Source organism: Aphis gossypii, chromosome X (genome assembly GCF_020184175.1).
Source record: "Aphis gossypii isolate Hap1 chromosome X, ASM2018417v2, whole genome shotgun sequence".
Classification (NCBI taxonomy): Eukaryota; Metazoa; Arthropoda; class Insecta; order Hemiptera; family Aphididae; genus Aphis; species Aphis gossypii.
In genome coordinates this window covers 20,028,798-20,055,411 of record NC_065533.1, presented here as the reverse complement: position 1 = coordinate 20,055,411, position 26,614 = coordinate 20,028,798, and the positions used below count along the sequence as shown (strand labels likewise).

The following is a 26,614-nucleotide window of genomic DNA, read 5'->3' as shown; positions in this document are numbered from 1 at the left end:
TTACAGAGCGCGTTTTTAATTTTGATAGTTAATGCCTTAAAAAGTTTTTTCACGTTTTTTAGTCGTTAAATCTCAGATTTTAACGATATATAGAATAATTAAACAAAATATAATTTTTTAAATAATTTTTTTTATAATTCAAAAAATATATTTATCTCATAATTTAGAAATTTAAAATAATAGTATGGACTTATTAGGTACTGTTATCTCAAATAAATGCTAGAATTTTTTAGACATTATGTTGTTTTCAAAATATATTGTTGGTTCTTTTTGATGTATTTATACTTTATAGCCATTTGAAATTTCGAAATTTTTATTTTTTTCATAAATTATATATTTAATAAAATATTTTAATACCTAGTTCAATTATTTTATCCAAATATATTTTATACCATTTTACGATAGATACGTCAATAATGGTTTATATTTTCATTATTGTCGAAAATAAGTTTTACTTATCAATACTTAAATCAATAATTACAGTAACCTACTCAATATGAATAATCAATAGTCCACTTAATAAATAGTAGTTTAGTTTCACACTATTCTTAAATCCAAAATAAATGCGTTACATTGTTCAAAAACTAAATATTTTATGTTTCCGATAGAAGTTTCTACCAATGCCAATTTTCAACCATCCGGGTGAAAACATTAAATTGAATAGTTTAAAACAATGTTTAGTTGTAGCATACAATATATTAACGCGTCCCTAAAGAATGAAGATATATGCTGATTTGATGTAGTTGTAACGTCAGAATAACGTTGAGTTAATGAAACGCAAAAAACCGCATCATAATATAATTTTCTGTTTTTTTTTTTTTTTTTAATCACAAGCTGTCAAGTCTTTTAAAAATATTTTAGCATATCATATAAAATATAGTTTAGCCGAGTAGAATTCAAATGGGTTGAAAAAAGAAATGTTTATATTTAATATCATTATAACTATATACGGAGTGATTAATTTAATATAAAATACTCATTATTTAAAAAAACAATAACATTTTTGAATAATTATATTTTAAGTTATTTTCTAAACAAAACAAAATTTTTGAAAAAAAATTATATTTTATCATTATAATTAGGTATTTAAGTTTTTTACTTTTTTTAATGACAACATACCATCTTTAATTTTATATTCTGAAGCAGAGTATCATTTGGAGAATTGCTATTTATAGAAATCAAATTTTGGTGAATCGGTTTTATTTAGTTATAGCCTATAGGTGTTAAAGTTTAAATGAGCGGAGTAATTGATCAACATTTTCGGAGTACTCTTGTACTCCAGTACGACTTCACGCTCTTTATCGATTATAATACACATAACCCACGAGCTACCTTCTCGTCCAAGACTTGGTTTTAAAAATGTATGTACTCTAAAAAATATTCTGCCATGGAATAAACTAATTAAAGATGTATTCTGTTAATAAAAATAATAAAAAGAATTATATCGTTTTTTGAAAAATGTTTTTACAACGACTAAAAATTATAGAATATAGTAAAAATATATTTAAAAAGCAAAAAAGATTTTAAAATAGTGAGTGTTTTGAGTTAAATTAATCACTCGATAAATTGTTCTACAGGTAATATATGTTAAGACTTATATTAACATTTTGAATTTTGTCTGTTACATATTACTAAAGATATGGTTTATGTATATTGGGTACAGCCAATACAAAAACAGTAAGTCACAATCAAACGGTTATACCTCCTCCCTCACACTTAATTAACTTCGTTTGACTGTTTGGAGTGTAGATGGGAACCTTTGTTACATAATTTCAATAATTTCAATGTGAAATAAGTTAAATGTATAATTCACGATTCGTAAATATTGATACTATAAATAAACTTATTTCTGACTTCAAACGTTTTTAGAAAATGACTGTAGATTTACGCTCTGTTTTGCTTTAATGCCATTTGCAACAACCTTTGAGAAACCATAATAACACTTTCCAGCTTTTTGCTCGAGAATAATTGTTTCATCATTGTTTATGGAAACAAAACTAAAAAAAACAAATGAAAATTACTAATGTCTATAAATAGCACAAAGGAATCAAAATATTTTATCATATGTTTGCGGTTATTAGATTTTGAATTATAACAAAATAACAAAATTGATTTTGTCGAAAACAGAACAGGTGTTGTGTAATTATTCTGGTTTTACTGAAATCTATTTATTGAAACCCCCCTCCCAATACACCAATTAGATTCTCTTTCGTACCATACAAGACATTAAACTTTTTTACTACCTACTAGGTCAAAAGGTAATGATAGTGATGACAGACATAAAAAATAAACATGCACCATTTTTTTTTTTTTTAATATATTTTTCGCTCCGCGCGGAATCTAAATTTAAGTACATATAACCAAATTGATAATAATTATTAATTACTGTGTTACGTGGACAAATTGAAAAACGTCAATAAAAATTCCTATAAGAGTCCACTCGATGTCGAAAAAATATTCCCTGTACCTGACCCGAAGCTTCGTACATGGTAATAACCATGTATTCGTTGGTACAGTGTAACGCGGTTAAGAGTCTCGCGGCCCTCACTGTATATCCGTTCTAAGACATCCACACGTGCGATATAAAAAAAAAAAAAAATGAAAAAAAAATGCGTTAAAGAAACGATCATAAAATTCATCCGTGGCAAAGTGCCTCCAGTGAATACGGTGAACGCGAGGATAAAGGTATAATATTATAATATATATATATATATATTATTACCTATAGCTGTTTCGCCCGCTACGTACCCGCGTGCGGTGTGGATGGCTGCCTCATCTCTTCCACCCTCGCTACCCACGTGACCCGTGACCTCCACATGCTGACGTTCTATTAAATAACGGCTCGCCTGGATATATTACCATTTGACTTATATTGCCCCTGTAGATCGTGAGCGTATTATATGCATTTGGTCATATACCCTTTTAACAATATTCCTCGACTGCTCCCCAACCGTGGTCATCGCAGCCGCCGTCACGAGGATTTCTTTTTCATTTATTTATATTTATTTATTTGCCATCCGTGTCCGTCGTGGCCACTTCCACTGGCTCACCTATCCGACCGCAATCCTGCCGACCCATGGCCGCCGCTCCGTGTTATTCGCGTTGATATATACATACACGATTCTTTCGAAGGAAAATGTTCAAAGATTAAATTATTATTCGCAAATTCGTCGTTACGAGCTCGCGACACACTGCCAGCAGCCGTGTCCGAGGGAGAAGAAAAAATAATATACATCGTAACATAGCGCGGGTTGGCCGTTCCATACGACACATAGAAATAATATGAAAAACCTTATTCCCATCGGAGGTACCTTTTACCTATATTAATATCATATTTTTTAGCTAGAGTCTGGTTCACAATTCCAATTCGAATAAATAATTTCTCAGTTAGTAAAATATATAATATATCAAGAATAACATACTCCTTAAAAATGATTTTACAAAAATATAAAATCAATAAAATAATGGGTCTACTGTTTATTATACTTAACAATTTTTGTTAATCATAAATGCTGATGGATTAATATTAAATACTACAATTTTCAACTCATTGCATCTCTCATATTTTCCATATTATACATTGTAATGAACTTATTTTTATCTATACACAAAATTAAATAACACAACAACTACTATCTTGAATTTCGATTTTGATAAGTAAACATTTTCCAAAGAATTGCTGTCAAATAAATAATAACAATAGAGAAACAGGGTTGTCATTTAAAAAATAATAATTTATACGTTCACATGACACCACTTAAATAGAAAAAAAATCTACGGATTTTAAAAATAGGATATGCGAGTTTATTTTAATAATTCCAAGAATCAGATTTTGAATAACTGCATTACTGATAAAAAAAGAGAGTATAAATGCTTGGAAAATCATCTTATAAAAAAAAGATAAGAAACAATAAAATCGAATATTTGTTTATTTGCATTGTTAAGAATATCAATAGCATAATATCTAAAAAATAATAGTTGTATTTGCGGAGATATAGAAAAATTTATGAAAATCTAAAAATAAAATGTTGATTGTAAGAATCAGTAACATGGTGTGTGTTGAATAAAACGATATAGGTAATACATACATTATACTTGTACAGTTGTACGTATCATAAAAATAATGTTCGCATAAAATAATTCACGATCATAACATTGCTATATGAAACTATAGGGTTTTAAAAAATACAGTTAGTGACGCTCTTGTATCCTAAATGGTGAAAGTGTGTTTATCACAAAGTTGTTAAAATATAATTTGTGCAATTTTGAATTTTTATTCGTCTGTTGCAATATAGGTCACAGCGCTCAGTAACCATTATTTAAAATGTGTTTATAAAGCTTTTGTATTAAATTAAGGCAATTAAGAATCTTTACTATATTTTTATTATTATTATTCTCCTAAACCATTTGAAGTCAAAGTCATGAGCTTAAGTATTTTTTCATGTATGATAAAAGTGTCAAAAGCACATTTTAGTAAAACTGGCAGAGACGATTTTTTAAAATTATTTTCCCTCACGCAAATTGACCTACACGTATATATTATCGTGTGTACTGTGTATACCATTATAGCTGTTAGTATTATAACAAAGAGACAAAGTGAAGTTACACGTACTATATGCAACACGACATTGAAAGATATGTTTTTGTACAAAACGGAAAGGTGTGTTTTAGCCTCTTTTATCTATACTTTTCAGATGATATTATCTTGCACCATCCTAACTGTTGAATAGAATCCCGAGGGTATATTATATGAACAATTCGAAAACTTTAGTCCAAATTCTCCAAGTGCTTTCGTGAAATGTGTAAACAATTATTACTATTTTACTTCGAAAAGAATAATCGAATCGGAAAAATCATAATTATCAATTATTATTGGGCCGGCCACCACACTTGATTCGTTTATAATCTGTAAAAATTGAAAATACCCCAACAGCAATAACAAGTATTATCATTCGAAAATAAATCATTATGAGTTTATATTATTGGATAACAAAATTTTTGTACTACAGTCCGAGATGTTTTTGTGTAAAATAAGTAGATGGAAAATTACACCATTTAAATAATGTAAATGTGTTACATGTATACGTATTATAATTATATGACTGTGTTTGATAAAAAAAAACTACCTTCTCTATGATTAACTGATGATTAAAGTTTAAAAAGATAACATCGTTATAATTAATTAAAAATTAATTATTAAATAATATCTTTGAAAAAATATACATAAATTATTTATTGAACTTGTCTTTAATCTTTTTTTTTTTTAATCTCTAATTTATTTTGAAACACATTTTAAATTATTACTTATTGTGTTACGTAATTACTTATCAAACATTTAAGTATTGAAAAATTCGATGGATATTAAACTATACATTATTATAATAATGCTTATCAACTTAAAAATTGCAGTTTAATCATATACCTAATATTGTTCACTCGACATAATATATTATGCTACTTTTAGACATTTTAGACAATGTACCTAATATCGATTTTCTATAAAAAAAATTGTATTGCTCAATTATCATTATAGTTAATACTTTGTATTATAGTTGTATGGCGATATAAGATATTTTTTTTCTATGACTAAAATAAATCCATATAATACAATATTATGTCTATAATATCGATTTGATTTCTATGTGTACCTATATAAACAGTCCAGTTTGTAGGATTGCGTTCACATTGGACGGAGCTATATTATATTGAATTTATGCTTTTCTATTTTGTTTTTATTTTTGGTAATTTTTCGGATAAAGGCGATCTCTAGCAAACCTTTACTGCTAATTCGTCGATTAATCGATTTTGGGTGGTAAATATTATACTAATAAAAACTTTCAAAACTGTTAACTTTCTTCTATATTTTACATTGCACTGTCTGTGTAAAGTATATGTATCGAAGTGTTTTCTTCTTATTTTCAAACGATAAATAATGATTATTATTACTATTACTACTTTTTTTTTACGAACGAATACGCTTTATTATGTAAATTAAGCAAGAGTAGAATTTTGGCATATTTATGTTTCACAAATTACTATACAATGGCTTGCATCTAACTTCTCCTCGAGTGTAGAACTTATAATATTGACGAAGAGAACTAACTATATTCTTTATTTTAAGCACACGGATATAATGAAAATAAAAACAGAATCCTATTACTCATTAAGAAATGTAATTTTAAATCTCAAATAGCGTGATTTTTTTGATTTTCTATACACACGTGATTCGTCGCATTGCTCGTTTATTGTGATATCTGAAATAATCTTAATGTTAGTCAACTGTTTCCATTATACGGCAGACTCTCGTTACTCTCTGCGTTATTTATGTGCGTGTTCAAAAACTTAAAACGCTGTATACACATAGAATAAACGTGTGTACAACGCATTAAGTATTTCATTTCGCACAAGTTTCCGTCAGCTACATATTATGATTTACTGGGAACTTTTGATACAATTCAACACCAAGGACATGGGGCTGAAAATTTGACGGAAACCCTGTTTGTCTGCGTGCGCGAGAATGTGAATGTAGAGATAAAAAGATAAAACCTTTTAAAAATGTTTTCCATTTATGTATTCCGATGTTGAACTCAATACGAAATACGACACTCGCGATAAAACCAAAGATATTATGGCTTTAGAATATCCTTTTTGGTACTGTAAACATAATATTAAAACACACGTCGTTGTATTACATTATAATTCCTATAAATATTCATATTGTTCGGCTCACGCGCACGCAGAACAATGTGGGATGAGGTTATTGGTTTGAAATTTTGTATTCATAAATTGACTAAAAAAATAAATAAAATAAAAAATATATTAAGATTGTGCAGCTTTTAAAAATCCTAATTGCTTGTTCAGGTGCTAAAAATTGAGTTAGGTAGTGTCAACGCTGCCGTGAATCTTGGGACCGTATAGTTTTGATATGGACGGTTAGGTTTACTGGAAAACAAAATATTAAACATTTTCAAACGTTAAATGTAAAATACTCTTGTATACTTTTATTCTCGGTAATAATAATTGAATACTCGGATATCATACAAACACCGCGTTCGGAATATTAATTTTGAGTGAATATTTTTCGTCGTTTTCGCGTATACTCGTGTTATGCCTATTACTTACTCGTATATTTTTATACTGTATGCGTAACACATAAAACATTTGCGTTATATTAAAATAGTGATTACTTATTACATTATTATATTGTCCATACGCACAAAACATATTTTATTATTTACTCCATTTAACGATCATTGTAATATATTTGATAACTATTATACCGACCAGCGAACATATGATTATATAATATGGTTATTATTTACAGTCGTGCTTAATTAAATAGCAAAATATGTTTAGTTTATTTAATTTAAAAGCACGAATGGAATACGACGCAATTAATTATGATACCATACCCGTAAAATACGTAAAATATCAATTTTCCCATTGTAAATTAAAACGATAATAGGATTTATTTTGTGTAACGATGGCATTTGTTTTGCTTGTGTGTTCAACAAAAACAACATCAAATAAAAAATAAAATAAACATCGAGAACAGAAATTATTGTTCCGTTGTACTGCGCGAATGAATAATAATAATAATATCGACTTTAGATCCGAAGGCAGACAATTTTATAATAACTTTAATATAGTGATATTATTATATTTGTATTTATTATTGTCTATATACTGACCGGACGACGTGAATAGGCGATAGTATGAATCGTCGGTAGGAGGCTTTTAATAGTATAAATATAAATAGATACATGATGTTGTTTTGCTGTTCAATATGCACGGATTGATAACAAAAACTCAATTTTAATATATTTTTTCCCTTCTCGCTGAAATAATCGTAGCTACTATATGAAAGTAATTATTACAATAAATCAAATTTAGCTTTAGGCACTATTACAAACGAGGTTTTTAAATATTCACTTTGATAACTATGTAAAAAAAAAGAATGTTCCGAGATCAAAAATTAAATTACAAATTGTACTTATATTATAAGAAAAAAAAAGTTGATATAAAACATCTTTGTGCCTCGTGAAATAAATAAACCGGATATGATGTAAATTTCACAAGTTTTTCAATTTCAATTCTTATAAATGAGATGATAATATTATAAAATTGTTTTTGAGAAACCTCTAAATAACAGCTATATAAGCACTTTTCTTTGGAATTATAAACTACCAAAAAACAAATGGTCTCGACCATCCTTCACCCAATTTATTTGATAATTTTTATTGTTATATAATCTACTTAACTCTGTGACTTTATTAGTATTTTTAAATTTTTCATTAACTATACTTACCTACAACACGCAGTAGATTAAACGGTGAAAAGTAATTTTAAATTCCTTTCTTCATACAATAATATACCATTAAATTTTAATTGAAAACGAAAATAAAAACATTTTGCATTTTGTATTTTGCTCTTGTAAATAACATATATTATTATTTTACATTTTGAGCAAGAACAAAAATGTATTGATTTAAAAATTATGGATTTTATCAGTGTATACTTACACTTTTAAGTGTTACAAAACTATCAATATTTCAAAAGGATGCCGACTTGTACGTTGATTAAAAGTGTCATCAATTTAATTAACAATTTATAAACTAGATAATTATGAAAATAGACGGAAGAATATAAACAAATGAGGTTTGAAAAATATGATAATAATAGGTAGTCAATTTGTTTAAGGTTATTCTAAGAATAGTCTTGATAAACAATAGGATCCCTAAGACATTTTAACCGTTTTTTAACTACTGTAAACCAAGCTCTACTTAAAACTATTTTTTTTTAAATGTAATTATATTTTAACATTAATCACGCATTCAATAACACATCAAAAATGTAACAAACCCACCTTTTAGTAAACCAGAATCTTATACTACATTTCACTTATTTTGTTTGATTGTTTTTCAGAACAATATGTTACCAAATGGCGAAAAGACATTTGTCGGAAACTCTTACACAATTGACTCTGTACGAAGACAAGCCGATGGAGTTTACATCTGTACCGCATCAAATAATATCGGAACATCCGTGAATGAAGAAATCGATCTAAATATACTATGTAAGTATCATATTATAAACCTACTATAATATCGATGTTATAAAATAGTAAGAAAACAACTATAATATTAAATTTCTCTGTTAAAACTAGATCACTATATGCTTATAGATAAATAAAGATTATTCAAATAATGTCCATAGAGTATATAGCTAAACTATTTATGTAGTATTAAATATATAAGAAAATAATAAAACAGTTAATCGTTTTGAAGGTTTGTAATTATTTTTTGCGAGACCAGAGTTTAGATTTAATAACCAATTTTTAGTTAATAATTTAGGTGGTTTATTAAAAATAATAATTTATATAAGATACGTATATTAATCATATTATAAATAATATTAATTAATATAAAATGTCTTCAAATGTATTTTAAAATATAATTAAATTTCATTTTTATTTAAATAAATAGTGGCCGGGCAGTATATTAAAAAAAAGTAACTATTTAACATTATATTGATAGAAAAATATTTATGAAATCCGTGAAGATAGTATTTTTCAGAAAGTAATAATAAACTAAATGCAAGTTTTATATTTGAAATTTAGTTCATTTGAGTGTTTGTTCTAAAAAAAAGTAGCTTTAAATGTTTTACCTACTTATAGTTCATTGTAAATAAAAATACAAAAATAAATAAGTGCTTGATTTATTGAATAAATATTATTTCATTCACTTATACAATATTTATATTATATAAAGTGGTAGTTTATTTAATTTTTAATAAAATATATAATTATATATATTTTTTGTAATTATTGAACTAAAATAAACTTCGTCTGCATTGGACATAAGTACAATTAGTTTTACGTATAATTTTGAGCAGTTACTATTTAATTTTTTTAATTACAATACTATATAATTTAGTTTCTTAGAAATATTATTATATTTTTAGTAATTATAATATATCATAAAATCAAATGGAACGTATTTACGCATATTCAATTTATTATTCTATTAAACTATACGACTTTATGGTTCGTATCACAATGTTCTTCCCTCATATCTAATTAGTTTTTATTCAACTACTTACTTTACACATACTAACTTACTCAATGAAGCCATATATAATTCCAGTCGTTACATTTTCAACTAATTTGAATCCGTTCATTATGTCGATCTAATGCTATCCTTTTTTAAATTCCATATAATCTCATCTTTTTTCAATCTTTTTAACCCGAACCTCATTGTTCTAATTGGGTAATTAAAATATTTTATTCTTAATGATACATAATATTAAATAAAAAATTCAAAATATTGCAATCTTATTTTATGACTATTTTCTTCTCGTTACAATGTAATATTTTGAGCTATTTTATTATTCAAATTTCAAATATGGTATGTGTTAAGATATTATGAAATTTTCAAACATATGTCTGATTAGATATTGAGAAATTATCTCTTATTTGTTTTATTAAAATACCAAATGAATATAATAAAATAAAGCAAATTTATTTACTGGAATAGAAAAAAGTGAAAATATACTTTATTATTAGGTTAGGTTTATGTAGGTATTTAAATATAATATCACGTTGAATTTCATCACATGCACAGTATTATAACCATAGCTATTTTAATTGACAATATGATATATTATTCGCATATACGCAAGCACGTTTTGATTTTACACAATAAATTTTCATCTCTATTAAAAATCCATATTGAAAAGTTAAGTACTTACCGTAGTATAATATTCTATAAATAAAGAATCCCAAATAAAATCATTTGTTCGTGCACATAATATTGTTATAATCTCAATCCGTTCGTCACGTACACTCGAGTATTTTGTTATCGTTGTTAATAACGTGAAAATACTTTTGGCTTACGCCTTACACCCTTCTGTAATAATGGGTGTATTTAAACGCATTGACATTAGATTCGCAATATAATAATACTTTGTCCCGATTCGATTATTTTCAGCCGGTTACAATAATACTTACTATATAATGTGGGTTATGGAGGAGCAATTATAACACGCTTATTATTTTAATAAAATATATTTTGATTCATGGTGAAATTGCATTGAGTTCACGGTGGAGGCGTATTTATTAATTGTAATTTCTATTGTACTCCGGGAAGGAAACGGGCATTTTCGGCGTACCCCGAACAAGGCAATTAAACTTTTCCATTGTCACCAATATTAATTATACACGAAGGCGGATAATGGAATCATTGGCGTGAGAACACGTCTCGTAACAGAAATGCGACAAGACACGTGCGCCGAGAAAATCCGTCACTAATAAAAATTCATAAGGATTTGGCTGCGGTGAATACGCTTGGCTAGGTGCGTATACCGCCCGATGAAATATGCAACGAGCACTTGACGTCCGTCCGGGTGTCTGCCTAATACGCAACTTTCACAGTTATCAGATTCATCGTAAAATGTATACGCTCTCCGAAACGTTTGAATAAAAATAAAAAATAATAATAATGATAACTCATTTTTTTGCGTCCACTATAAGTAAACATAAATATTACGTATACACACAGCGAAATTCGTTGGTCTTTTAAAACAATGTTATTTAACGTACCAAAAATAACCAAAAAGAATGACTGGAATAAGGAAAAACATTAACACGAGAATTATCAAAATATTATATTTGGTCTTGTTCACGAGTAATCGAAAACATTGCAGTACTACTTACCAAGTGTCTATAATATTATTTATGTTTTACTAGCATCTAGATTATATCTATGCATTCGGGCATTTTTGATATATTATTTGACTTTAGACAAAAATAAAAATCTTTTTTTACCATTTTTTTTTTTTAACGCAAACAATAATAAGTGTAAAAATATTAAAACGATATTTATTATTCAAACTTTTCATATTATAAAAGGCACCACCCACGTACGTAAACTGTCTCGTTAACACTTGAATATAATGTGGCGTGTTCTATTTGTTTCGTTATACTTGACATTTCGTGTCTTAACGCAATATGTATACACACACACCACATTGGCGGACAGTATACAAACAAATATTTGTGACCGCGTTATGAAGGCTGAAAATAGCGAATCGTTGTTTGTATCTATATTGGGACGATGTAAAGGCGATATACACAAATATATATACACAGGTTATTATAATATGTTTATTTGTATAGCTCAGCTCAAAAAAAAAAGTCCTACACGTATATATTTATGCAGAGTAACGTAAGGAAAAAAGGCGTCACTGCCGGTCTTAAGAATATAAAAGGACATGGTAAAAAAAAAAAAAAAAGATGTAAAGAAAATAATATCACGAGAGAGAATTAATTTTTTTCCCGGACATTTTTAGAAAAGTAGAAAAGCGCATTCGAAAAAACCAGTATGGGCTCAAGTATGCCAGCGGCGTCTGTTTATTCTGGAAAATGTACGCCAGCAGGCATTTATCGTTATTCTTATTTTCTTTTGCTATACTCCGCAAAGAAAATCAAACGGAAACGGATGGAGAAAAAACACACGCCAATGAAATCAACAATGTTAATATCTATACTCTCACAAAAATCACGTGGTCCGTTGTTTCCAAACAATGAGAGTTCGTTAACGTTCTCTTTAAATTTCTCTCAACTCTCCCTTTCTGAAATCGGTAGCTCTCTTGCCTGCCTTGTAACAAAAATATAACATACTCGTACTAAAAAAAAAAAAAAAAAAAACTACAAACAAATAAATAAATAAAAAATAAAGACGGACGATGTATATATATATTATTTTTCCAAATCGACATTTTGTTAAAATAGTATTGTCCGCGTGCGCCCGATCGTGTGTGCGCGTTTGTTTACTCCACCACCACACTGTCGTCGCCGCCGTATCGTATCGCCAACGACGACAAGGATAACGTGATTATAGACTATGTCGTGTTTGTATGTGTGTGCAATTCGACGGGGAGAAAGTGTGCAGTGCAGGACTTACAAATTGCAATGCGCGCACGTGAATCATCGTCGTCGGGTCGACGGGGTATCGAACACAGAGGTAAAGTTTGTGTGTTTGCGCAAAATTTAAGAGCCCACTCTGCGTCCGTCTCTCATCGATACCACTATATATATATATAAATATACAAGTTGTTTTCTCGTCACATACCGATCTTACCCTCAACTTGGCCTGAGACTCGACCGAATATACTTCGTAGCGAGGTTTATCTGATTAAGGTTTTCGACAGGATGCCGACCCCTGTATCGGGGAAACGCAATCGTCATCTGACGAGAAAAAAGTGTTCTTCAATATAATATATATATATATATACGTTATGGATGTAGTTGTAAACATTATATACTATTTTTCACTGGTATATAATATATATTGTTTTATATTTGTATGAGTTATGTATACAACGAAAAGATAAACATCGCGTACCACATAATATTTAATGTGTATAATAATATTATACTTTGTCATGCATACAATACGCAGTTGTAGTGGATGATTCATGGGCCTACACTACCTACAGTGTTAACTAGTTTTTCAGTGATTAACATGTTTATAATCAGGATAATTTTATAAATTATTAATTTTCATCAAGATTGATATTAATTATTAAAATTTTCAAATCTTCATAATCCACATAATTATATCTTACAAACCTATAATATTATTGTGAACGTATAATATTTAAAAAATTCAAAAATGACCGAGAATGCTCGGTGAATTACAATAAAAATTTAGCCAGTCCTTTAAAAAAATAGGATTGGGCATTGCACCCATTGCCATCTTGGTGTCAAATTATTGGAGATGATATAACAATTTTTTAATCAATATTATTAACTATAAATTGTTATCTATATTTTTAAAAAGAAATAATAATAACAATATTTCTATAAAAATACATGTAGTGTTTCAATAGTATTTAAGTGCAGGTTTCGCGTAATACTCGAATTACGCAACTGATTATAAAAATAATATAGTTTTGTTAGGTAACGCAAGGATACAACATCTTAAACGCGTATTAGAAATTAAAAATCAACCCCTCTATAAATAAATAACAAACAACCTTCTCTACGTGATTGACTGCAAATAGTAATGTTGACGTAAGAAATATGACACTCGTTTGTATATTTTAATAATTTAAATACGTCTCAGTAAAAATTTAATAAAAAATATGATAATACATGAAAAATTAAATTTCAATCTTTACTTTTTTAAATGTCTGATGCGATATTAAACAAAATAACATACAATTTTATATTGTATAATTAAATAATTAATTAATATATAATATCATAAATACTTTATGTGCGTATTATTTTATGATATAATATATTCAAATTTATTTAGATTATGACTTTGAATTTTGAATTTTTAGATCCTCCGGAAGTTAAAGAAGAACAGTCTATTGTATTCACGGTGGAAGGACAAGAAACTGAGATCGTCTGTATAGTACACGCAGAGCCCAAAGCTGATGTAAGTAAATTTTTTCTTTTAACATTTGACTGATTCCAACTCGATATGACTTCTTAATGTCTATAGCTTAATAAAATCCGTTACTACCATAATGATCGATTTTCTTCATACAATAAATGTACTCGCGTAAAATACAAACAATCCGCCATTAATATCGTTTTCTGTTGCAAACCTTAAGTTTTCAACGGGCACATTAGACCCAACAGATTAGCGAAGAATGTTTTTTAGTTTGAAACAATGAATAACGTTCAAACAACGTGTGGTGAGGGGGTGGGGGTGGTGAGCTGGTCAAGCGAGGGATAAAATATATTTTACCGTCGTTTGTTGGGGCGCGGCAAAGAATCCGGTAAGGAAACTTACACACGGCAACGGCGAGAGATCAAAATTATTATTATCGCGGTGGGACGGCAGCAGTTGGTGTAGTACGGTTATATGTTTATCGTGGAAACTCTGTAAATTGAAAATTACACCTAAATTGCGGTCATTCGTAATTTGCCGTTATACTACGTTTCCTCGGCATGTTTTTGTGCGATCTGCCGCGTTTCGCCGACGGACAACCGCTAGTGTAATAATTATTACGTTGCTCGCGCATGGCGGTGGGCCACGGAAGTCATTAGGTCGGCCGACAAATTACGGTGAATACACACCGAGCCCATCAAAATGGAAAACGTGTGTGTAGTAGTAGTGCCCATTATAGTGGCAGTAGGCTGAAGTAGTAGTGGTAGTATATGGTATTAGTATCACCTAGTTTTTATTGCGACCCAAATATGTTTATGAAGTCAATCTTATACCATCATAACGACCTGCTATATCGGAATTTTCGAACAAGTTTTTATTTAACCTTCGAAATATTTTCGCACGTTATACAGAGTGGTTCACCGAGAATGATCATCCCCCTATTTTTCTTCTTCGATTACCCAGTTATTCGTAAAGTAATTTTGATTTCTAGAAAAATTTTAAATATACTTAATTAAAGATCATAATTTCGAATTCTTGACATTTTATGTACTGTTTCAAGAATGTCCTATATACACACTTTGTGTTTCCTTCAAATAACAATTGACAATTCTATTTTAATACATTGTGTCAAATCTGCGAGTAGTTTTTCTGGCAAATGTTGACGTGTTAAAGTCCGAATGTGAACAAATAACTTTTGAGCTATTTACTTTTGTGAACCAAAGTAAATTGGTTCGTGATAAAGGTTTGGAAGATTTGAGAGCTATAGCGATTTGGACATTTTAGTAATTTTATTAATCTATCAATATTTATAAATCATAAAAATGATCCAAGTAATACTAATATACAAATACTATATACGATATTGCATATTATATTTTATATTTTTCTACAATTATTTTTAAAGACTACTTATCCTTAATGTAAATATTTTAATAGCCATTTTAATTTACCCGTTTGAATTTTAAATTAAGAACCCACATCATTTTATGCATATACATATATATATATATATTATATATCCATTAAATAATTTATACTATAAAAGCCAAAAAGAGGGATTTTATTTGAAAAATAAAAGTTCTTATCACCAAAATATAGTCTTTTTTTAAAAAATGACAAAAATAAAAATTTAAATAAATTATTTATTGAATAAATATAGATATTAGCATGCTTCATCCCTGTATAGTAAAACTTTATGTACATATTATAGGTTTTTAACTATAAGTTAAAAACTGCAACAAGCCGCATTAAGTGAAAAGATGTCATGTAGTCTTTGTGTGTATTTTGAATACCATTTAACTTAATTATAAGAGTTATAAGACAGTATTTGTATAGATAAAATAAAAACATTATAAAATAAGCTTTTATAAGTATGCAGTTTATGATGTTTTTATAATTATTATCATAATTCTTTATTTTTTTTTAATATGAATTTCTGTTAATCTTAACAATACTGTTTAGTAATTAGGTTTATAATAAAATTCAAAATAAATTTATCAATTTATCTTAATTTTTTTTAACTATTAATAGTTATAAAGTACCTACCACATATGTATAATTTCGATGACATAAACTTAACCAAGATGGAAGATTATAGGTATCATATTACTTGCTTTGAAATAAAAATTTGAAGTAATGATAATAAATAAAAGTTTTACATAAATTACTTAAAAGCTTTAGCACAACTTAAATCGGTTAGCTATGTGTATATGCCTTGGCCCATGGATGCCGCCGAAGTCTTACAAAATGACAGCCATACTTTTTTGTTTAGTTTTTTGTTCTTTAAATACAGACTACTGACTTTTTTCTACTATCAAACATTGTATTTTAAAAATGTTTGAGCAATTATTTTTTTTTATTATTCTTTTCTATTTTTTAAAAGTCTTAAAAATTAAAAAAATCCATTGTCGTTTTTCTAAAAACGTATTATAATTTGTATTATAATTCATTATGTGATTATAAAAAATTACCACTAATAAGCATTTTAAAAATTATGAAAACCAATATTTATACATGTTACTCAAAAAAGTTACTCCAGCATTAATTTTATCAATCGGATTAATCGTATTATCACTAGGACAGCAAACTTTATTTGCTGAAAGACTATGTAACGCTACACAATCTTTAATCTGATCTTCCTCTGTAAAACCACGTAACATCATTTGAAACGTCATAAATTTATTTTTGGAATCAAAATTGCAGGATCCATCTGAATCAATTGTATCGATATATTTTACTACGATTCCTTGTGGTTTTATTGTTTTTTAGCAAATTTTCCCTATGAGTTAAAAAATAATAATATTCAAATACGTATATTTCATATTTTATTACATTATATAAAATATTACTATATTATAGAATGAATTTGAGTTATCAGCACTCCAAAGTTTTTGATACTTAACATCTTTACAGAGCTGTAGTTTTTAAAATATTTTTTATGAAATATTAAAATTATTTGAATATTCTTAAACTTAATACAGAGTTAATGCAACATCTAAAATATTAATACTCTAGTGGTATCGTTTATTCCAATTTATTATGATATTATAATAATACATAGATAATAATGTGTTTCTTTCACTAAATCAAAAAGTATATCACACCAAAAAAAACTGAGTAGACCACTATACAGGATTGAGCATTAATCATATACATGTATTTAAGTTTGAATTTAAGAGTTTACTTTATCATTAAATAGATTTGAATAAAATCCAAAGTCATCCCAAAGTTTTCCGGAATCAAATACTAATTAATGCGGTAACTACTCAACCGTCATAAAATAATATGATAAAAAAAAATTATTACAACAATTCGCTCAATGTAAACAATGTTGACCTACAAAGGTCATTCAAATTCATGATATCGATGTTAATGTAACTTATAATTTTCAGTAATGAAATAATAACACTCTAAAAACTATATTAGCTGTGCGATACTAAACAGTAATCAAACAATGAATAATTAATAACAAAAATATAGAACATTCAATAACATGGGTAATAAGTAATATAACTAAGTCACCGTATCGTGCGTCGATACTTGTAATAACAATTTATACGAAGAACTTTGAATATTTTTATTGTTAACCCTCGTACTCCGGCGCCGCGATAATAATAAATGGCAATTATTGTTATTTAAGGTACTTAACTTAAAATATAGCCTATTGACATCATATGATTATAAATGACAGTAACGAAATAAAATTGTATTATTGAACATTCATAAAAGATAAACAATATTTTAATGGTGGACAATTGGTAAACTAAGTTACCCTAACCATAAATATTATCTGACTAAACACAAATACATCTAGAAATTTCTATGGAAGCCTTTCTTTAGTTAAGAGTCTATATAGGTTTTTTTAGATCCTAAAATGGTGTTGGGAAAAATGATGATGTCTAATTTAATTTCCCCTCTGAATGATCTGATAAAGAGTAAGGCATTTCTTAAATAACATAACAAATCTAAGAAAATAAATTAAAATATGATCCTTAATATTATACTTGTACATAAATATTTCAAATATCAAAATTTAAACAAAAGTTTAACACAGTTATAGAAAATAAAAGGAAATTCACTCCTCTATATTATCATGATTGTGCATCAATCATTAATTAGTTACATGTATTTAAGTTTCAAAACCTAGCAATTAAGTAACCCAGTAACTTGCAAATTGTTAAATATATAATTTCTCATTAACTTTAAATAAAAGGTTACATTTACCTGAAGTTATGTTTAATTGAACCAGTGGCGAATTCAAGGGAGGGGCACAGGGGCACGTACCCCCCTGTCAATTTTTTATCGACAATTTTTTTTATGTTACTATGAGTGTCATATAAATGAAAAATACAGTAAATAAGAATAATTCTACCTATTAGTGTAATCATTATTTACATTTAAACTGATAAAATGAGTTATATGTACAGGTAAAGTATGAGAATCTATAAAAATATTTGTACTTATTAATGACTTCATTTGTGTATAATAACTTGCTATAATATGTATAAATTATTATTTTGGTGTGTGATATTATGGAGTCAACATTATATTGAATATATTACCAAATACCACCAAATACCAATTTCGTTTTAAAATAAGAGTATATATTATTAATTATGATTAAATAATCATTATACAATTATATGTGCTCCTGAATTGAACCATAATGGCATAGTTAATATTTTAACTTTTAAATATATTGAAATATGCTTTATAATGTATATTGTTATAAACAATGGTTTTTTTTCAAAATACATCGATTTAATTATCAAAGAATTAAAGTATAAAAAATTTCAATTAATTTTAATTATACAATTTTGTTTTAAATAAATTACTAAAATATCAAAATAATATGAAAATAATTTTTTGTCTATAAATTATAATATAAATAATATTTGACCATAATTTTATTTACGATGAAATAGCTACAAAAATAAATTCAAAGTGATAAATATTTTCCCGTTTTTTGTTGATTTTTCTCAAATATTAAAAATGTACTTAAAATTTCCTGTTTATAACAAACCAGATCAAAAACTCTTTTTATATATTATATTATTATTTATTAATATAATGTAATAATAAAATAAAAATATTTTTTTACTTTTTGATATTATGTTATTTTACATATAGGCAATTTTTCGCCTGTATCAGAAGCAGTAGGATTAACTAAAAGTTCAAGATAATTTTTTTCCTTTGCCATCGTTGAAATTTGTAAAGCTTTTGAAAGCATCGTCTGCTAAATATAAAAAATTATGGTATTTTGAAAAATTAGATTTAACATTTTTACCGAAGAATTGGGACCACAAATTGGAACAATTCCATCTCTAAAATGATCATTGCACGGATTAAAACCATCAAACCCAATTATATAAAAGTCCACTTCATCATTTATTACAGAAAAGTTAAAAGCTGTCAATCAAAATCAGAATATTTTTATCTGAATTTATATATATATATATAATACTTAATAATTACATAATATAATGTTTAGGCACTAAACACCTAATAAAACCATTATAGCAGAATAAAACATATAGATGGTCTATAGATATAATATAATTATTTGTGTTTACGTGCAATTTTATTGCATAAATATTTTTTTTTTATTTCAAAAACCCTATAAAATATGATTAATTTTAATTGAGTAAATTTGTTAATATATAGGTATAACATGTAAGTATTCATCTACTTACCATTTTTACACGTTGGATGATTACTAAGATATATTATATTACTCACATTTACGTACACTCCAATTTTCAAATTTCTAATACGTTGTTTGAAATGAATCATGTAATCTCTTAATTTAACGTAAAACTCTGGATCAACTTGATAATTTAAATTCTAAGGAACAATAAAAAATAATACATCTATTGGTATCGATTAAATTAATTTTACTACGTAAATTTGTCTATTCTACCTCATTTTATATCGGAGAAAGTATATTTGGGTAAAAGAAAAAAAATGTTATTAATAAATTAGTACAATATTTAATTATGCTAAATAATAATTAATTGTATTTTACGAAAAGAGCAGAGAAAACATAGTTAGGTAAAAGCGAGACTAGTTTACAGCTACAGACGGCACCATATTGATAATGTTAATTATTTTTAAAGTTTCGTAGTTTACACAATTACAATCGGTAATTCGGGTTAGAAATACAGCTGTATATTTGTCGCGTTCCAAAGATATCTACGAAAAAATATATAATCCAAATTGGGCATCCAGGACTTTAGTATATTATATCATATAATTGCGGCCAGAGCTCTTTTTTCTTTGAGTTATATCTTATATGAAATTGTAGCTCGATTAATATTTACCGTTTTCAATGTGTCTTATTATATAATATGTATATTTAATTTGATAGTCAATAATCATAAAATATAGATTTATAACTTACTGACTGTATAACCTGACTTCTCAATGGAATCAAAATTAACAAATATATAATACTTAAATTTATCTCGTTTTTAGTGTACTTGAGTTCATTAGATTTCTTTTCTTTTAAATAAACAATAAACTATCTTTCTTCAATCTGACTCGATAAAAAAAAATACTATATTTAATTTGTTTCTCGGGTTATCATTTTTTTTTTTTGAATCACCCTTTCCCTTCATTTAAAAAAAAAACCACTAGATCTGATGTTTTATCAGAAATAATCCTCAAAGATGAGGTTAGGTCTCCTGATAAAAAAATACACTTCAAATAGTATTTATCAAAAAAACATAGGTCACAATCATTATAGATATATATCTATATATATATATTTGTATTGTAGCTTTAAAAAAGTACCTATACTTACATTAACTATAATCCTAAAATATCAATAAATTAAAAAATCACGCATGCGTGCATTAGAAAATACCAATATCAGTGCAATATAACGCTAACAGCCTAGGACAATAATAACACATTAGTATGCTCAGTTAGAACAAGTATATTTTAATAAACTACTGTTAAGACTTAACTTTATTAATTTCTTATAATTTACTAAATTTAACATGCTAAAATAATTAATTATCATCCCTATTTTTGCCACCAACGTCCTTCTTTACGTTTAAAATAAATCATTTACCATTTAATAAAATTAGTATGTGCTATTTATTTTCAGTTAAATTTATAACTAGGTTTAGGTGATCAAGCAAAATAATCTATGATGATTCATTTTGTTTTTGTCATAATTCTTATGTTTTTAGCTAATATTAAATATTATCAAAATAATAATTTATGAACATGGTAAAAATAGGTTGGTACTTACAGTATCATAATTATAGTCTATGTCTTTTAGTATTATCCCAGACACAAAATTCTGATTTAAAAATGTTATTAAATGGCCTGATTCAACGTGAACGTCTATAAAATTTATTGTTGTCAACCATTTTTCTAAAGATCCATGAGTATAAAACAAAAATACTCTTCTTCCAGAATTTCTAAGAGCATTTATATTAGCTTTAAAAAAAAATGGTATGATTATTGTCAATCATATATTAATATAAATATACAATAAATTATATTATAAAGTTAAATCAGCTTAAAGTTGTCCATTAAAAAAATCAAATAGTTACAAATAGGGTATTTCTTTTTCTCTCCCAAGGATGACTCTTCTGCCTTATTCTATTTTCTTAGTATTTTGTTGAAATATGCGATTTTCTGGTAGATCTGTTCACTGATTACATACTCGTATAAATTCAATTAAGTACCTACCTGTTTGTTTTCAATAATAGTTTTTTCTTACCCATTACTGTATAATTAGGATTAAAATTTTTATTTATAACATATTTTAGTCCTTCATAAATAAAACATGTACATTGCATTGGCAGTGATGAAACCGGCTTTTATATAACTGAACAATATCCACTTTCATCATAACTACCTGAATATACACATAGTGATATACCAAGTACTGAAAATAAAAATTAATTATGTAATATAATATAAAATGTTCTCCTATAATACTCAGCATGAGTCTTTTATTTTTCCAGTACCATTTTAAATTTTATTTTTTCAATATGATTGGGAATAACTAACAAAAAACAACAGATAAACCTATTTATTCTACTACAGTTTGAGACCAAAAATTGAATTTCGTTATTCTTATATAATTCAAAAATAAATACTATTAAAAATTTGATATTTTCATCAAATACTTAATACAGTATAGAATATTCAATTTTAAGGTTAGTTGATATTCTAGGCCCTTGATGTCGTTTTATTGTTTATAAATGTAAAATAATTGTATGTAAAAACTATATAATGACTAGTAATTTTAAACAAAAAGAAATTCTGTATCAGATTTAAAAATAATTTTATCCTTATTGAGCAATATTATGAAAAAATCTATAATGATCCAGTGTTTATTTCTAAAATATTATAAATGTTATACAAAGATACTTATAACTTCATAAGTCATAATTTGATCTGACATCAGTTAAAAAATATCAAAAATACATTGTTCTTATTTTATTTTTATAAGCATTTGAAGTTTCAATTTTGATAATTAAACTAAAAATAACGATTTTAGTTTTTTATTGTAATATATTATGAAGGTAGTTACGAATTTTATTATCTATACACAATTCAAACTAGTTTTACGTTATTTTTTCCATGAATCCATATTCTAAACGGAATTTCGGATATTGACTTATTAAATTATAACTTTTAAGATAATTATGATAATAATATGATAAATATATACGATGTTGGCATTAAACTGTTAAGCTTATACCATATTATTTATGTAAAAATAAATTACTTATTCTAACTCTTTACCTATCTTTTAAGTATCCTTATTTTATACATGCTGATCTAACCTAACCTAATCGTTCGGGATCGTTATTTTCTATAGTTACAATGATTCATTATTATTGAATTCAAATTTAACAAATTATTCATTTCAATGCATAACTCAGTGGAGAAGTACATTTCTAGTTACACCACTATTTAAATTTTAAAATATACACAAAATACCTATACCTTTTAGTTACATTTTTGGTAGCCTGGAAAATTTAATAACTAATGAACTTGATAATATAAACTATAACGTTTAAAAAATAGAGACTTAAGCTAAACTTTATATTCTATAACTTATCTATATATTGCTCAATATACCATAAGAAATATATGAATAATATACAGTATAGTTTATTAGAGCTGTCGACTCTAAAACCTAACCTTACATAGGTATAATAATTTTAATTAATTTTTTTTTTTTTTTTTAGTATAATAAGACGTAGCAAACTATTTTAAATATTACATATTATATGATATATGGTCAATATTTTGTATGAGAATTGATAAGAAATCATTAATGAAGGAAATAAATTAGATCAGACATTAAGTAATAGCATGACGTGCATAGAGTATTGAATTTATTTATTACTTTTTTATAAATTTCACAATAGGTGTTTTAGAATCGTTGTTTTTATTTGTGCAATTTACTCACAATCAAACTATGTGATATTTAAAACGCAGTCTAACATGGAATTTAATTTATTTTATGTATTTTTCATTAATATTTTATTATCATACATAACTTAATTTATTTAAAATATTTACTTGGAATTTTCTGCATTGATTGGAATCCACGTAAGTCGTAGGACAAAAAAAATAAGTAGTATAAAAATACTCATTTTAATATTTTAAAACTCTAACTAATTTAGTTATGATATAAAATGTATTAAAATGATCGAATCGCTATTACTAAACGGCCTTATGTATGAACAATTCCATCCAATTATTTTTAAACAATAATAATATTGCAATTGTGCAAATAAATAAATAAATATAGCAATTGCGTAGATCGTCTATTTACTACAGTAGAAGTATAGTAGGTATACCTTTTTGAAATATTATCAAAATAATTTATCAATTAACCATCGCACGTTTTTAAAACTATATATAAACATATTATGGTGTGTATAATTTACGCAGTTGTTAATAATAATATATAAGCTTTAATTAAAATTCAATTACCATTTTATTATCCAATTCAATGTTATAGTATAATAAAAAATCTAAGTCTAACCTAATCTCTAAACCTATCATTTCTGCGTGTTGATTAAAGTAAAATAAAACTAGCTAATATATTCTTATGTTTAGGTTTAAGACTTTTAAGTATGATTTGTTATATTTTTGACGATAGAATGATTGATTTATTGACTTTAAATTTACTTTCAGTTAATTCTGTAAAAAGACTTGTTAATTTACTAAAGATTTAAATTTGTTCGTACCTATATGTAGTAACAGGGACTCGTACGCGATGGAATTTTTAAAATATATAGATCAATTTTAAGATATTACCTATTTATAGTCTTATATCATGAATTCTTATTTTACAGTAAGACGGTATTGACTCAAAAGTTAATATCTATAATATTATAATATGATATAAAGACATATTAAAATTAAATATTAATAATATAATAAATGCAAAAGTAAAAATAGTAAAATAAATTACTTTAATAGCAATTTTAATAAAATGTTTTAATATAATATATAAGTATATATTTAATATATCACAAAATATACTTAGTAATGTAGGCTGACAGATCATCTAAGTTTAAAACTGTTTCTCATGTACAACGGTATATCATTTAATTTAAATTAACACATCCATAACATTGACCCATTGAAACCTACTGAACAGCAGAGTGATGTCCATTTGCCCTGCACTTTTTTTTTAGTTGATTCGAGTCGATGTAAATATTTTATAAATATTTTCTTGAAATAATAATTATAACAAATGGTGACATCGTTACAAAGTTAAACTTGGACAATTGCATTGATCGGAGTAATTTCAAATTAGATTTAATGTATGTATTCTTAATAATATTATGTTTTTACTGTAACATACACTTGTCCAGTTTTATTTACTCAGAAACCGATTGCGTCATGTTTCGTAAAATTGGTGTCCTCATAATATATTTATTCTATGTATAATTAATATTTATTTTATTTATTAATACCTAAAATATAATTTAAATTATATCACATGATCAAATTATACACGGCCATGTTTGAGTACTAAATCATGGTCCAGTAGCGCGTACAGGAATTATTTGGAATATGAACCAATAATAATGGGGCCGGGGAGTTAAAATAATGACATAAATATACATACATTATAACACAATATGTTTTAATTAAACATGAAATTTGGGACAAAAATATGGACCAAGGCCCAGGTGCCCTTCCTCCTTTCGATTTATAGTATAATAACAAATCAGTAACGATAACTCTTATTATTACACAATAGTATTGATCAGATTATTGATATAGTATAATACTACATAAGTTTAAAAAATACTATTACAGTTAGAAAAATATATTATATTATATTAGTATTATATTTATTCATTTCTACTGATTTGGCTTGACGATTTCTGTGGTTTTATTAGTTAATTGTTATGAATGATTTTTTTTATTATTATTATTAAATGTTCTTTTTATTATACCTAACACTACAATAACCAAAATTCTATTTAATTACAATGCACATAATATTCAATATAATATACATATTATATATTCTATATAAGTACAGAATATTTATTATTTTTTAGCTTAAGCAAAAAAAACCATCTGAATACACAGTACGTACCTAATAAGTGCACACCCGCCTGTCGTATTTTATCCAAAAAGTACAAACAGTTTTTATATTAAATTTTAAACATTTTTTTTTTTTATTATGGTTAACAATAATTAATAACACAATAAACCCATCCATAAATTTTACATTCTGATAAATTCTGGTTATTTATTCTGTTGAATTTTGAGCTACCAGTTCTCGGTTTAGCAATGATGTAATACGATAGATAACTATTAAAGTTTTCGATAACACAGCAGTTTTTTTTTTTCATTGGAAACATAGAAGTAGTTCAGCAAATTATTTTATTTTTTATTTTTATTCTGTCACCTGATTCAATAAACTTAACTCAATTTATTGAACTCCGTTGTCATTCAACACATTGAGTTCCACGGTTTATAATCTATTTTCGTTGGAAATTAAAATTATTCGTTTTTTTTAATGCAGTGCTGATTAAAATACGAATACCATGACTGGTTTAAGTTCTTTGTTTTCAAGTCTTATATTCTTGCTTGCAGTCCATCAATGTAGTTAATCGATAAAAATATAGAAATTGAATTATTTCATTAAATTCATCGTTAAGTTTTATTCATTTGCAATTTTTTAAACTGTTATATCTGATTTT

The 26,614-nt window shown here is 26.4% G+C and overlaps 1 protein-coding gene across 1 annotated transcript in view; it reads left to right on the top strand.

The window, feature by feature from the left end:
- Window positions 1-26,614, top strand: part of LOC114129640 (limbic system-associated membrane protein-like) — a 516,827-nt gene that overhangs the window by 452,811 nt on the left and 37,402 nt on the right. The window contains exons 5-6 of the mRNA XM_027994441.2: window positions 8,926-9,076; window positions 14,350-14,447. Of these exons, the coding sequence (XP_027850242.2) occupies window positions 8,926-9,076; window positions 14,350-14,447 (249 nt within the window). The remainder of the gene's footprint in view (window positions 1-8,925; window positions 9,077-14,349; window positions 14,448-26,614) is intronic.